We start from the raw sequence: 15,442 nt of genomic DNA on the forward strand, positions 1-15,442 counted from the left end.
GGCTCGGTCCCTTGATTGGGTAGCAGTCTTGGATGAGAGATATGACTGGAGTCACGAGGCGAGGATAGGGATTAGGCGCTGGGCATCGGCAAGAAAACGCCGACGAGGGATGACGATTGAGGAATGAAGGGGCTTGAGAGCCATGTCATGAGGACATTGTGGATTGAAAGGTAGAGAGACTGTTGAAGAGAGGCTGGCGGATATGCTGGCGGTGAGGCCAGCGGGGAGCAAGGTTCGGCCATGTGAATGGTGGATGTGGCGCGATCTCAACGGAGCAATGCAGCCAAGGAAGGTCGAGGGGTTATTAAAGAGGGTTTCGGGTTTGGCATGGCTCCAAGCGTGTCTGCCGTTTCCGTTCTCATTCCTCTTCGTTTCGCTTGCTCACCGCCAGAAGTGGCCAATCATCGTGAGGAAAATCAACGAGTGGGAGGGGGGTTGGTTGACGAGAAAAATGTAGAAGTTTGAATGTCCCAGGGCTGGACGCACTGAGCAGTCATGTGAAGAGTGCCAGGGAATGGGTGAAGCAATAGACGTTCAAGTGACTGCTTATGCTTGCTCATGACGCAATTCCTCAAGGATCAGGTCATCCAACCATGCATGAAGTATCCAAGCATCCTGGGATTCTTGATTTACAAGATGAAGGATGAGAAGAGATGAGGAATTTTCCTTGCATGTAAAGAGGAAGGTCCAAGGGGCCATACAATGCTTGCACTTGCACAATGATAATGATTGGTTTTGTATAAACGGCAGGCACACGCACACATCACCATCACTATCACGTGTGCCACTGGAGTTCAAGGTAGGCAACAGAATGCGTCTGTCTGATTTTCCCTCTCAGCTGCTGAACCTGTAGCACGGCCTCAACCTCATGGTGTGTTCGCTCATGGTTCGACATGATGCTACTCAGGTCAATTATTGAAGTTGTCTCGTGGATCGACTCCGCCTCTTGTCCGGATCAAAGCTCTACCAAGATATCCAAAGCAATCCTAGCGCCATCCAACATCTGCACCTCAATAAGTAGAACACTGGTAACTTTAACCAACTTCGTCGCTGTCGTGAATCCTCCCAAAGTCTTGTTCCGCCGTGACATGCTTTCGTCAAGATGTCCCTGATGCTATCGCAATGCAAATTACCCCCTTGCTCATTCGAGATTCCACTGTCAACACGGCCACATCCAAGTCGTTTCACCATGGACCACGACTGGGGGATGTTGTTTCGACAAGTCATCGACAAGACAATCGGGTGTCGAAGACAACGACTCCCGACCTGTATCGTCTATAGGCCAACGCCGGTGAATGCACAATGCTTCGCTAACATGATCGTCTCAAAAAATCCCAAACTTTTTCTTTTTCTCACTTTCTAGATTCGGGCAGTCAGTGGAAGGGGTTTGCGACGTATGGTAGGTCGGGAGGAAAGCTCACCCTGAGGTCCAATATTGCCGCCGGTTCTGCTATCGGTTAATGCACCTCTGTGCGCAGCAGCCGTCAGAGGGTCCGCTCCAACTGATGCAGCACGAATTGCAGCAATTCGATGTTTTGCTCTTTCCTCGCCCTGATCTGCCGCGGCCACATACATGACATTGGCTTCAAGAGGATCTCGACGGCATCCTATGCCCATCTCCGTGAAGTAGCCAAGTGTGTATTGTGCCTTAGCCAGACCCTGCTGTGCGGCTCGGTTCGCCCATTCGTAGGCTTCGGTCTCATCCTTTTCTAGAAGTCCTGGCACCCCGATCATGTACCACGCGCACAAAGCCATCTGCGAAGGTGCGTGGCCACGCTCGGCAGCCCCGGTGTAGAAATGGATGCTGAGTGCGGCATCCTTGGGGCATCCTAGGTGGCCGTACTCGTATGCCTCACCTAAGCGATAGTTGGCCTCGACGTGGCCCAGGTCAGCAGCTTTGGTGTATAGTTGAGCCGCATAAGTTTCATCCTTGAACACGTCCGGGCCAAAACCAGTCTCGTGCAAGCAGGCCAGGTCATAAGGGGCCTGATTATATTGAAAGTCGGCCGATTCCGAGGCCCTTTTGAGCCAACGAAGCCCTTCACGATACCGCTTCGTGAGGCCCATGTCACCAGTCAGACAGCCTCGTCCTAGCCGCAGCATGGCTCCGGGGTGATTTTTGCTGGCAGCGTGTTGGTAGAACTGAACTGCCTTGGCAGCATCAACACGGCATCCCCAACCGAACTCGTAACACAGGGCGGTGCGGTAGCCTGCCTCTGCGTGACCGTGTTTAGAGGCAGCCAAGAAGAGAGGAAAGGCCCGATCCCAGTCTTCCCGGCCCTTGTTGAAGAGACCTGAGGCGTAGCCATCGGCGAGGTAATACTGAGCAAAGGGATATGATCGGTCCGACAGCTTCTGCAAGATGTGTTTCGCTTCCTTGAGAAGGTCCTCCCGGACTGCCGTCTGCGATCTGTCGGACAGGGCGGAATCAGATGCCCCATCCGCGTCGAGCCCTTCCTCCTGTGCGGCGCTGATCATGAAGAGGGCAAATTCATACTGAACCGCCGGATCACTAGTCTTCTTCACGTTGGCTCGATACATGTCGAGGGTTTTCCTGGTGGACATTAACGAGGCATTGTTGCCAATGACGGTCCGTAAGCCCGAGTTCACCAAGTTTTCCGCGCCGCTTGGGGCGGGCTGTGGGTAGGGAACATTGAGTAGATCCACATATGAGATAGGTCGTGTATCTGGCGATCTGGACAGACGTGAAACTGGTCGGCCCGGCGAAGCCTGATGGGGAGAATGAGTGCGGCCGCGGGCGTCAGAGGCATTCGAGTAGGAGGAAGTTGGACGTGGAATATGCTGGCCGTATGTGTTCTGGTGGGGACTGTCGACGCGGCCGGAGCCGTCGGTACCAACGGTTAACCTCGAGGCCCGTTTGCTGAGTTCAGCCTCGTCTAAGGCCATATGATGATAGCGCAATGGCTCAAAATTGTCCGAGGGTCCCTCAGGTTCTAGGGCGGAGGTTGAGACATGTCTCATGGATCGCTGATAGGGAGTCAACTCTATGTCTTCTCTTGGGGTAATGTTCTCCGAAGCCACTCTCCTGTGGTCGGGGGTGACATTGGCGTGTAGCTGTCCGCTAACAGGTCGTCCCCGCATAGCCCCGGGTGTAGGTGATAGTCTCTGAGGATCTGGAAGAGTGACAGACTGGGGTGTGAGAGTCCTGTTCGGGGCTGCAGGGTCTGGGATCCTGGGCACGGCGGCCTCGGGGGATTGTAGTGGACGATTCATAGCATAGTGATCGCGGGAGGATGTAGAGGGAGGCCTATAGGCGTCTTGCTCAGGTCGGGGTTCGACAATGCGAGGGCTGTCGGTCCTCAACGGAGGCGAGTAGATTGGAGCGGGAGGAGTAGGTGGAAGTGGATGGATCGTGGCCTCGGCCATGGTGCAAAGGCTGTGTGATCTTCACCGCAGATACATGTGGCACAAACGTCGCTGGACGTTGGTAGAGAGGTTGTAGGTCAAACGAACAGGAGTAACAACTAGGCTATTGCGTGTTGGTTGTTGGTGCGGTCACTAGGGAAAGTGTGGGAGGGATGATGAGTTGAACAACGTAAGGGTTGGCAGTATGGGTTGGTGTTAAGGATAGGAATGCGAGCGTGTGCCCAGCTAGGTCAAAGTTGATTGGAGAGACGGTCTAAGTGAGTGAGGATACGTAGGAGAAATGGTAAGACGAAGTGGAGGGGAGTATGAAAAGAATGTGAGATGATGAAAATGGGATAGCGTCGAGCAGGCAGAGGGTGTCGAGGTCAAAGGCAGCGGAGAACCAACAAGAGAAGGGAGTGTGGGCACGGAGAGTCTGAGATCAGTTCTCCTTACTTGTTACTTGATGGCGTAGGTAAGGTAGTTAGGTATCTCTAAAGAGATCCTTTGTGAAGCTCCGCGTCTACAGTCTTCGTGTAAAGTGTCTGGGGATCTCTTGTCTTCGAACCGAATGGTACGTCCTCGAATAATGCCAACGCAATTCAAAGTCTGGACAACCTCTGTGGACCCGATGGATATTCCCATTTATGCGTAGTACGCATACGGTTTCACAACAGGTGGGCGAGCTTGTCTCAGCCCCACAAATGGATGGGCCGTGCAAGGAGACGCTTTTGTGCTCAATACGTCAACAGACAAAGAGACAAACAGATGTTTGGTAATTATAGATTTATAAACAGTCATGTGGTTAGGATCTTTGTGAGGATGTGCAGTAGCGTAGAGATGGCCGGAGTTCCGGGTTTGATCAATTGCGGATGTCCCATATCCGCGAAAGACACTTTAGCAGTACTTGGGTAGGTTTATTTACTGACCAAGAAGTCGACGGTTAGTATTATTGAGGATCAAGACTCAGATTTATCGTTAACATCGACTCCAGTCACATGGCAGTTGTCACAGCCATCCCTGTTTCCCGCCATCCACATACATCCATTGTGTGAACAATAAGACAAGTCGACTCCACTGTCTATCGGCGTTGTGCTGTCAATGATGGAAAGGGGTTACTTTTTATCACTAAAGTCAAATTGATGCCTCAGAGTTGACGGGCTGGGGGGAATTCTAAGCAAGGAAGACGTTGATGAATATGGAGATTGCTTAGGAAGGTCTGCCGAGAACTCAGAAAAGAGGACGAGAAAGCATTATTTAGTAGGAGTGACGCGTGTCTTTGGGGCGCGAAATAGAGGGGCCCAAGGATGAAAAGCCACCTAAAGTCTGGCACCTGGAGCCTCAACACAGGCACCTCGATACTCTGGTTTTGGTGTCCACACCCCTCACCTCTCTTCCCCCCACCAAGACTTTGTGTTAAAGGCTTCAGCTGGAACGGGCAAAGGGGCCGAGGGGCGCTGCCAGAGCAACCCGGACCGGCGGGAGGCTCGCGGCGACATCGATAATGCCAAATTCTGATTCGCCTCACACCACTGCAAGGCTTCGCCTCAGCCACAACCGAGAAACTTGCATCATCCCATCATCCAACAACCTTTTTTTGGCCCGCATTTCAGAAAAGGGCTCTCACACGTAAGAACACAAATAGTAAACACCGGACTCCGTTGGTGTTGGCATCCACAAATATCCTGTCATCCATATCTCTTGCATTGGATATGAAATCCCTTGGGATCAATAACAAGAATGATGCCTCGAGATCGTAACACACCCCAAACACGGAGTTCTTTTCAGGAGAAATGGCGGGCTTCTACTGGAGAAAAATTGTCGAACGCCTATGGAGTAGGCGGCAAAGCCTGGTCTCCACTGCTTTGGACATGGCCTACAGCTGCCTACCTACCGAGTTCTTCTGGGCCAGTGGTCCCCCGTAAACCCCAGTTGGGACAGACAGCCTATGCTGGGTCTGGTTAGGCGTTCGGCTCACCCATGCCCCTAGTTTCTTGTTACCGTGCAGTCTGTGCTGTTCTGTGATGTGCATTGCCACTGTGTCTCTGTTCTTGGGTCATGGGTCCGTGGCCAATGGCAATTGTACCGTTACTCCATGTATTCCGTACACTCGCTCGTCGTTCATCGTTCATCGCTACTCCCAACTTGACAATCACTCTAGACTGCACTTTCCATCGTTGTTGTCGTTCCCATTCCCATTCCCGTTCCGCTGTTTTGTAAATCACTTCCAACTCAGACACACTCACTTATGACAAACCTCACCTAACTTCACACTCGCTGTCCCTGCAAATGAAATCAACCTTGGCTGCGATTTTCTTGTTGTCTGACTATTGCCGCAACCCTATCCACATTCTGACATCCGCAGCCCAGCGACACCTCACACACCAACAACACAACTAGGCTTGATCACCAGTTCTTGGATCTGTGGTCCCAAAGCGCAGGCGCTGTAAGCAAGTGTTGATCATATAATCTCTTCACTCCTTTGCCTACACGACTGGCTTACCCCACACGGTATGTTCAAAATCATGTCTGTTCCATGCTTGAGAATGTGACCTCCCCGCTGACATTCCAGATAGTTCTGATATTCATCATGTCCCAACCACGGAGGCCACGCCCGGCCACATCGCCTACTCGCGACAAGTCCCATTCCCCCTACCGATCATCGCCTTCGCGGCGTCTAAGAGATATTGAGACTGGCCCTTATAATCAGCCTCGAGGATCCCCCTACTCTCGTTCCCGTCCTAGCGACGATCACCACCCAGCTTCTCCAGATTCCAAGGCTGCTGATTGGGAACCCATCATGTCTGTCCCCCTAAATGCCTCTGACCTCGGTCGCAAAAAGTCCCTCATTCGTCCCGAACGCAATCGTATCGATCGAGACCATCCAAACTATCATTACCGCAAGGCCGCCCAGAATATGGAGGTATTTCCTTCCACCACAGGCAACGACCCCGTCATTGAAGTGACTGGTGAAACGGACCGTATTGTAAGCTCAGATAGCAGCAACCACGCTGTTCCAGTTCAAGGGTCAGATTACCCGTCTCGTCGACAAACGGTCAGAGCCCCGGGAAACATTGAGCCCGTGGGGAAGAAAAGGCATCCTCGGAAGCTCGTCCGGAAGGATACTCGAAACTTGACCGAGGAGGAGAAAAGATATCAAAAGGAGCTCGACAAAATCAAACCGCCAAGTATCTGGAACATCTATTGCGCCATCATCACCTTTTGGGCTCCCGATTTTGTACTGCACTGCTTTGGCATGCCGGCACGAGCCCAGAGAAGAGCCTGGCGCGAAAAGGTTGGCCTTATCAGCATCATTCTTCTCATCGCTGGCTTCGTTGGCTTCTTGACCTTTGGTTTCACCCAGGCCGTCTGCGCCGCCCCTGGCCTTCGCTTGAAAATAAACAATGTCGACAGTGGCTACATGATTTTCCATGGTGAGGCATACAACCTCGATGGCTCCATGCATCCGGCTGCCTTGGGTGTTCCTCTCGACACCAATGTCCTTTACGATCTCCCTCACAAGTATGGCGGCCAGGACGGGAGCTTCATGTTTCAAAAGGTCAATGGCGATTGCAAGGACCTCATCACTCTTGCCCCCGGCTCCGATGTCCCTACCAACGATGAAGGAGACCTAGCTTGGTATTTCCCTTGCGTCGCCTTCAACCAAGATGGCTCCACACCAGTCAACACCACCGTCCCCTACTACCTGGGCTACGCTTGTCACACCACTGAAAAGGCAAGAGACACTTTCTTCCACCTGAGAAAGGCTGGGGAGGTCTTCTTCACCTGGAACGATCTGAGAAACGAGAGCCGAAACCTAGTCGTGTACTCCGGATCCGTCATCGATCTAGACCTTTTAAGGTGGTTCAACGACAGCCAAGTGGCTTGGTCCAATCAATTCGACCACCTGCGTGAGAATGAGGAGATCAGGGGAATGGATCTGACCCACGTCCTTCAATCTCCCGCTGACAAAAAGATGGGCAGGTGTCTTACCCAAATAGCCAAGGTGGGCTCTATCGATACCGAGACCGTCGGTTGCATTGCCTCCAAGGTTGTTCTCTACGTCTCTCTGGTCTTCATCCTCGCGATTGTCCTCGCCAAATTCTTTCTGGCCTTGACGTTTCAATGGTTCCTGTCCCGCAAATTTGGCGCCGCCAAAACCTCACAGACGTCCGACCCCAAAAAACGAGCCAAACAGATCGAGGAGTGGTCCAACGACATCTACCGACCGGCACCCAGGATTACTGATCCTGCGAGCACCATAACAGGATCCGATGGTCGTACCAGCAAACGTGGCAGCATGCTTTTCCCACAGACGTCTCGGTTTACCAGCCCCTATGCCGTGGATCGCTCGCACAAGACTAACCGCCCACCTCCGACTACCATGACAAGTCAATCGTCCAATGCCCGGCTGATACAGCCTTCCGGTAGTGTGTATAAACATGGCTATAGTAACAGTCAAGCAACCTTGGATCTGCCTTCCAGAATGAGCATGGGGCCAAGTCGGTCGAGCGTCCTATTGTCAGGTCACGATACACATTTGGACGACGGGGGTCTGAACAATCCTGTTGGGTTCATCCATGAAAACGTCGTGCCTCAACCGCCTCCTGAATGGCAGCCGTTTGGCTATCCTCTCGCTCACGTCATCTGCTTAGTGACAGCCTATTCCGAAGGTGAAGACGGTATTCGGACCACGCTGGATTCCATCGCCACAACAGACTATCCCAACAGCCACAAAGCAATTCTCGTCATCTGTGATGGCATCATTAAGGGCAAGGGCGAGACCCTATCAACTCCGGACATTGTTCTTGGAATGATGGGCGATTTTGTCGTTCTCCCGGAAGATGTGCAAGCCTTTTCGTACGTTGCTGTGTCTAGTGGTTCCAAACGACACAACATGGCCAAGGTCTATGCAGGCTTCTACGATTATGGCCAGAACTCTGCCATTGATCCCGCAAAGCAGCAACGAGTCCCCATGCTGGTTGTGGTCAAATGTGGAACCCCTGATGAGGCCAGTAAGAGCAAACCAGGAAACAGAGGCAAGCGCGACAGTCAAATCATCCTCATGTCTTTCCTCCAGAAGGTCATGTTTGACGAACGTATGACGGAGCTTGAGTATGAAATGTTCAATGGTCTCTGGAAAGTTACTGGAATGTCGCCCGATTTTTACGAGATGGTTCTCATGGTGGATGCTGATACCAAAGTCTTCCCTGACAGTTTGACCCACATGATCTCTGCGATGGTCAAGGACCCTGAAATCATGGGTCTTTGCGGGGAGACCAAGATTGCAAACAAAAATCAGTCATGGGTTTCACGCATCCAAGTCTTTGAGTATTTCATCTCGCACCATCTATCCAAGTCATTCGAATCCGTCTTTGGCGGTGTCACTTGTCTGCCGGGATGTTTCTGCATGTACCGCATCAAGTCGCCTAAAGGAGGTCAGAACTACTGGGTCCCAATTCTGGCCAATCCAGACATTGTCGAGCACTACTCTGAAAATGTGGTCGACACGCTGCATAAGAAGAACCTGCTTCTCCTCGGTGAAGATCGATACCTGTCAACGCTCATGCTAAAGACCTTCCCCAAGAGAAAGCAGGTTTTTGTGCCTCAAGCGGTGTGCAAGACAACGGTTCCAGACAAATTCAAAGTTCTCCTTTCACAGCGTCGGCGCTGGATCAATTCGACAATTCACAATCTCATGGAGCTGGTCTTGGTGCGTGATTTGTGTGGCACCTTTTGCTTCAGCATGCAATTTGTCGTCTTTATTGAATTGATCGGCACCTTGGTGCTGCCGGCGGCCATTGCATTTACCTTCTACCTGATTGTCATCTCCATTGTTCGTCGACCTGTCCCGGTCATCCCTCTTATTCTTCTGGCATTGATCCTGGGTCTTCCGGCGGTCTTGATTGTCTTGACCGCACACCGATGGTCGTACATTTTGTGGATGTTGATCTATCTCCTCTCTCTTCCCATCTGGAACTTTGTCCTGCCAACATATGCGTTCTGGAAGTTTGATGATTTCAGCTGGGGTGACACTCGAAAGACGGCTGGAGAAAAGACCAAGAAAGCTGGAATCGAATACGAGGGAGAATTTGACAGCAGCAAGATCACCATGAGGCGGTGGGGTGATTTTGAACGAGGTAAGCAGCTCTAGACATCATCTCTGTTGATAGCATCACTAACGTGAGGATGCAGAACGTCGGGCTCAAGCGACAGGCATGCCATGGACAAGTCAGCCCCAAAGCCGCTTTGACTCCACACCCAATTTTGAGCGATACTCTGATTATTGATCTGGCCTGATCGGACGAGAGATGACGAATATTTCATGACGAGGCAACGACGACATGGGCGGCGAAGACGGAGGGAGGGGAAACCCCTTTTTCACAACCAAAACGGCATTGCGAAGGAACTATATCATTAATAACCTCGACCACTGGGGTGGACATTGAATGATTGAAGGTGTATTTGGGTTGAGTTGGGATTCCCTGATGGGTATGGGGATCACTATTTACAAGTCTGTAGAATATGTGCACATGGCGACAATGCTACTGGTTTTGGATCTACTTTGGGTACCCGGTAGATGAAATGTACACTTTTGATGAAATCATCCATTCACCCATGAACTTGATATTCTGATCCTTGTCTTTGACAATGATCGAGGGTCACGAATGATTCGGAGTCTTGTTGTGTATCAGATAAGGTCGGCAAAGTTTGATTGGCATTGCTAGTGAGTAACGAGTCTTGCTGATGATAGATCCATCCCTCTGACCTTCTTCTGGCTTACCCAAATCCAAGCTTGTACTTCCCTTATCCGCCATCACCATCAGGTCCCATCCTCTACTGAGCAGGAATACCCTCCGCCTGCTTGGCGACCTTGTCGGCAACCTCACTCTTCTCATTATCACCCAACTCCTCTCTCCCATCAGCAAACACTTTATCAAAATCATATTCACTCCATCTGATATCGGGATTGAGACCAGCAAATTTCCACTCTCCATCAATCTTCTTATACCAATGTTGATTGGACGAGTGAGCATGACCCTTGACCATGACCTGGGTTCTCGTCTCATCGGTGTATTTCTGATGCGGCACACGCAGTTGATGGTATCCGATGATTTCGTCATCAGAGACTTTTTCGAACTTGGAACCACCGCAGAAATGTTGGGTCATGAGACGGGGGTCGCCAAGGACTTTTTTATCTGAGATCATCGCGATGAAGTCGTCGGCGGGCATGGCTTCCCAGAGTTTGTTGAGGAATGAGCGGTAGTCGATGCGGACGGTGGGGGCGACGATTTTGCGGAGACGGGCCCAGTCCTTTGAGAAGAAAGAGAGTGAGTAAGTATATACGTGCGTTGAGGTGTAAGGAGGGGGAAGGGGGGGCAGTGGGTGAGTGATATGGACGAGTGTCTGCGTATAGCGGTTGTGGATGGGTTTCAGGGGGTGAGGGAGACGAGGTCGATGGTGATGTTCTCAGACGGGGTTCTTCTTTCTTACCTTGGAGTCGTAGCTCTCAGCCCATTCAAAGTATGCAGTGAGAACGCCTTGGTAGTCTATGGAAGAGATTCAAGTCAGTCAAGTCATGTCACGTCGTGTGAGGGTATTTTGAGGTAGCCAATGCAGTCGGTCCGTCAGCAGCAGCCATTGTTGACACTTACCCTCGAAAGAGATGAGTTTGCTTTTATCCGCCATGATTGTGAAATGCAATACAGAGAAGCAGAGCAGACCAAGGGATCAATATGAGACGAGGCGAGGAAAGGGAACGGGAACAAAGGTATCAATACGGTCAAGTGATAGAGATGAGTAGAGAAAATAACAGGTGGATGATGATGGTATTATTATTATCATGAATGAATTATTGACAGGCGGAGGGGGGAGGGGTGCAGTGGGCGGCAGGTTGGACTTTGGAGCGCCCGAGGGGCCGTAGGTGCCTCTAGCAGTAGGAACACACGACCAATAATTGGTCCTTGGGGACCACCCAAGTCACTTGGTCCTCCGCACACCGCCTTCTCCGTCAGGGGTCTTGAAGCCACATGGATATGAATATGGATGGAGGGGGTTCCGTCTTTTCTGTGATGATAAACGGTGATCAGAAAAGATGGTGTGCATACGAATAAATCATGCCTCTTGTTATTACTAGTCTAGGTAACTCTACTTCAAATAAACCTGCATGGCCATCTTCCGTCTCCTCTCATAAAACTATTAAAAATCATGATGATGAGATTATGGTTCCTGAACCATACTCGTACATACGGAGTACGGAGTAGATGCAAGCCCAAAACTAAGGCGCGGGATCGAACGAGGGGGGTAACGCACAACCACTAAAAACAAACAACCAACTGCGGCCGAACGCCCTGTCTGGGCGGGGTCCGCCCAAGCCGTTCTAAGTAAAGTGTCTGAGATAGCGCCGGCGATGCCATTTTTGGATCTGGGAGGCTTTTGGTGCTCGGACGTTGAAAAAGGGGTGGGGGTAGGATTATGTAGGGTATGATTGGGGCCGGAGGGGGGGGGCCGGACTGTTGTGCATATGGGATAGATACTTGTGCATGCTACGAGTAGGTACTACCTACTCTTCATCTGTAGTGGTCACTGTCATGCAAGGATTGAGGTCATGTATTATCGTCAGGCCTAAAGTACCTAGTATACTCCGAGTGTATTGATCAACTGAGATGCGTATTATTATGATAGGTAAATCCCCGACTTGGACTAGAAAGTCATGACAGCACCTCGCTCATCAATCCTGCTACTCTCCATGCCTGACACTTTCCTGACTTCCCTCTTCAATACTCTGGGACCCAAAAATCCACTCGCTAGGCCATCCTTGCTTCGTCTCTGTAATCCAACGCACCGTATATGACCCTTGTGGTCAACAGCGAGTCTGGACAGGCTCTTCATCACCTTTGAATGATTTCCAAAGAACGCGTGAGAGCGCACATCATCTTCATCACCACGCACAATCCCATGGCCCAAAGTAACGCAGACATGTCCGCCCACTTCAATCGCATGTGCGTCTGGGTTGACAGAAGCAGTGAGAACCACCGAGTAGACACTGCCTGTGAATCCAAGGGAGACGTCAGCCACTTCGACTGGAAACCTCCATTCTCCTTCAAAATTGATAGGATGCCATGGGGTGATGAGAAGATCGCCAACTCTGCACACACTCTGCCCACGGCCTTGAACTCGAGTCTTGACTATCGCGAGGATCTGTCTTTCTCCCGCTGGTGTCCAGACCATCATCCCTTTTTTGAGACTCTTGACTGCCACTCGTTGTCCATCTCCCAGTCTGACCTTGCAGGTGCCGGCGAAACAAGGGTTACTGGACGAATTCCACCTGCTCATATGCACAGTCTGACGGGGCTGTCCAGGAACCATCATCATGTTGCCATGAAGATCGTAGGTTGCAACCATTGCAGGAGGAATACTTGCCTTTGGTGGAGGCAGATTGTCAAAAGCATTATCAAGCTCGTCTCTGCATTGGATAAAAAGCGGGCTCTTTTGACCGTAAAGAAGTGGTCCTGGATCTTTGAACGTGTTGCAAACTTGCCGTTGGTGGGCGTGCATAAGACTCGGGAGATAGTGTCGACCCCATTTTCTCCAGTAGTTCTCCTCCTTGGTTGAACTGAGTGCAAGAGATATTTGGCCTGCTGGTTCTTCCCCGACCAACTCGGCAATCAGTGACTCAACACCTGGGCCTTTGTGCTGGCACGATGTAATGTCCTTGATCAATGATTCGAGGCGGACACCGACCTCCTTTGGTAGGCTCCTATTCTTGCATTCCGTCCGCTCGCCGTTCTTTTTGTACGGAAATAGCGAGGAAATAAAGTCGCAGAGCTGGGCACGGTATCGATGATACTCTGTCCATTCTTGAGGTTCTTCTGCCTTGTGCAGGCGGCCGATGCTGGTGTGACATACTTGTTCGCTTTCGTTGGGTAGGCGGTATGTGAGTTGAGCGCTCAGTTCAAAGTTTCGCGGTAGTTGATCACTTTCAATCCAGATATCGCGAGACTGGCCATATTGGAGATTACCAAGTTTTATCATGACATGATTTTGGGCAGGGTTGGTGCTCATGCTGGTGGGACCACGAATGGCGACAGGTTGCGAATTCGATTTGTTGACGCACAACAGCTCAAGCACTGCGCAAGTGGCAAACGTGCAGTATAGATTGGCGACCGCATGTACGAAAACCGTACCAATCATGCCCGCGTCAGGAATAAAAGCATAACTGCCGTTGCCCACCTCAGCAATGGTGGTCATCAATTCAGACCGCATCTCGTAGCCGAAACCAAAGGTATGAATTGTCGGAAGACAAACTCGATTGAGTGCGGTCTTTGCCAGCATCTCCTGGATTTTTGTCGCATACCCTTGCCTGGGACACATGTGGTTGGGCATTCCATCGGTCAGTACAAACATGCCTTGAACATTGTTGACGGGCTTGGACTCTTTAAAGAGGCTCCACCCTGTACGTATACCTGACCACAAGTTTGTGGCAGTCTCTTCATACAGAGCTTCAATCTTCTTCATTGTCCTGTCTTTCGCTTGTGGCGTCATGAATGTCAATTTCTCTACAACCTGTGGGACAAGTCAGCTCAAAGTCAAGGTCATTCACTTTCAGCCCGAGATGTAACATACCTTGGCATCGGTAGAATAGGCTACAATACCCAGTCTGTCCTTAGCTTTGAGGGTGGAGAGAATAGTTCTCGCAGCGTGTTTAGTGAGGTCGAGGATGCTGAGCCCAGTGTCTTCAGCATCGGTCCCGTCCTGGGCTCCTGGCAATGGAGCAGGAGCTGCCATGCTCCCGGATACATCAATGACCAGGACAATATCACAATTGCTGCGGACGAGGCCATCACGTGGTTGCTTGAGTAGGTCAACCGAAACGACAAAAGAATCTCGGGAAAGGACTGAATTGATTCTCAAAGAGGCGTCTTGTTCTTCTTCAGGCGGGAGGCGTAGTCGAATAGGAAGTGCATCTGCATCTTCAGCCTTCACAGTGTCAACCATGGCAGTGTCACAGTCAGGTTCCTTTTTTGAGGTCGAACCCCATAGCTTTGCCTGGAATTTCTTGGTCATGGTCAGTATAGTAGAAGGGTAAGGTCTGAATAAGGCACCCAAGTGTGAGTTGATGGCTAGCATTGAGGTCGAGGGGGGGACATTGCTATATGTCTTGACCTTTGAAGGTGTATCATATGTGTAAAAGTCTGCCTTGGCCCAGAAGTCATTTTTTGGGAAGATTTGCTACCTATCTTGTGACGACCAAACCGTTTGTAGTATTGGCCTGGGCTATGCTGGTGGCCAGTTCTTGATGTCGACTCCGGCCGACAGTGTATGTCCTGTGGATTTCATGCTTCTGCTATAGCGGAGAAGCGTGAGGCGGAGCACTTGCAGACCAGTGAGAGTCATATTCAACCTGCTAGTCTCGTGTCCAGGCAGCAGATACGTAGGTTCGCCGAGACCGGTGAAAGAGTCACAACTGCCTAGATACTCATTCGTTCCATGATAGCGAGTGTGGTGTGGTGCTGGAGGTTGATGTTTCTCTGGACAACTGTACAGTTGAAGTCTGCCTAACGGAGCGATCCATCATTGGCTGACTCATAAGTGGTCGATTCAACCAATTGTATTATTTGCACGTGACATCCAATCTCCTTCCCCAGAGTCTTCGAGAGGCTGTGCAAACGACATATCAACCCAATTCCACAAGGCAGAAACACGGCGACATGAGTCTCTATCAAGGTGATTCGGTCATGCTCAGGTGCATCACATCATGCATCATGAGCTGCCCAGCAGCATATATGTCGGGCGTTGATATTGGGCAACAGCACCTTGTGGCATTGTCATGCACATGCTTACGAATATGCCCATAACGCTTGGTACTCGCCCAACCCGCCTCAGTCCGTGCCTATTTTGACCTTGTTGATTGCATTTGACCTTGTTGATTGCACCTGCGCAATATCCTCGAATTGGACCTCTCGCCAGACTTGATGGAGATGGTTTACGATCCCTCCTAGTGACTGATTCATCCAAATATGAAATCCCGGGCCCGGCGTCAGGCTCTAGCGGTGCAGAAGGAGGTACGATTGAT

General features: G+C 50.9%; 4 protein-coding genes across 5 annotated transcripts; 1 reads left to right on the forward strand and 3 right to left on the reverse strand.

Moving 5' to 3' along the window:
• Positions 1 to 650: 650 nt before the first annotated feature.
• Positions 651 to 3,990, reverse strand: PV10_03127 (uncharacterized protein). The gene is made up of 2 exons (XM_016367529.1): positions 1,422 to 3,990; positions 651 to 1,359 (listed from the first exon to the last, which is right to left on the reverse strand). Exons 1-2 carry the CDS (start codon positions 3,385 to 3,387, stop codon positions 1,325 to 1,327), a joined length of 2,001 nt encoding a protein of 666 aa, XP_016227047.1. The 5' UTR covers positions 3,388 to 3,990; the 3' UTR covers positions 651 to 1,324.
• Positions 3,991 to 5,500: 1,510 nt separating this feature from the next.
• Positions 5,501 to 9,989, forward strand: PV10_03128. 2 transcript variants are annotated; one of them, XM_016367530.1, is made up of 3 exons: positions 5,501 to 5,877; positions 5,943 to 9,506; positions 9,562 to 9,989. In XM_016367530.1, the coding sequence occupies exons 2-3, from the start codon at positions 5,957 to 5,959 to the stop codon at positions 9,654 to 9,656; spliced, it is 3,645 nt and encodes a 1,214-aa protein (XP_016227048.1). In that variant the 5' UTR covers positions 5,501 to 5,877; positions 5,943 to 5,956; the 3' UTR covers positions 9,657 to 9,989. The 2 variants fall into 2 exon arrangements, with proteins under 2 accessions (XP_016227048.1, XP_016227049.1); XM_016367531.1 differs by having other exon boundaries at positions 5,943 to 9,989.
• Positions 9,990 to 10,077: 88 nt separating this feature from the next.
• PV10_03129 (scytalone dehydratase) lies at positions 10,078 to 11,204 on the reverse strand. Its single transcript, XM_016367532.1, has 3 exons — positions 11,022 to 11,204; positions 10,861 to 10,916; positions 10,078 to 10,680 (listed from the first exon to the last, which is right to left on the reverse strand). Exons 1-3 carry the CDS (start codon positions 11,053 to 11,055, stop codon positions 10,204 to 10,206), a joined length of 567 nt encoding a protein of 188 aa, XP_016227050.1. The 5' UTR covers positions 11,056 to 11,204; the 3' UTR covers positions 10,078 to 10,203.
• Positions 11,205 to 12,003: 799 nt separating this feature from the next.
• On the reverse strand, positions 12,004 to 14,935 carry PV10_03130 (uncharacterized protein). The gene is made up of 2 exons (XM_016367533.1): positions 13,993 to 14,935; positions 12,004 to 13,932 (listed from the first exon to the last, which is right to left on the reverse strand). The coding sequence occupies exons 1-2, from the start codon at positions 14,494 to 14,496 to the stop codon at positions 12,070 to 12,072; spliced, it is 2,367 nt and encodes a 788-aa protein (XP_016227051.1). The 5' UTR covers positions 14,497 to 14,935; the 3' UTR covers positions 12,004 to 12,069.
• Between the last annotated feature and the right edge of the window lie 507 nt (positions 14,936 to 15,442).

This window comes from Exophiala mesophila (assembly GCF_000836275.1).
Source record: "Exophiala mesophila strain CBS 40295 unplaced genomic scaffold supercont1.2, whole genome shotgun sequence".
NCBI lineage: Eukaryota > Fungi > Ascomycota > Eurotiomycetes > Chaetothyriales > Herpotrichiellaceae > Exophiala > Exophiala mesophila.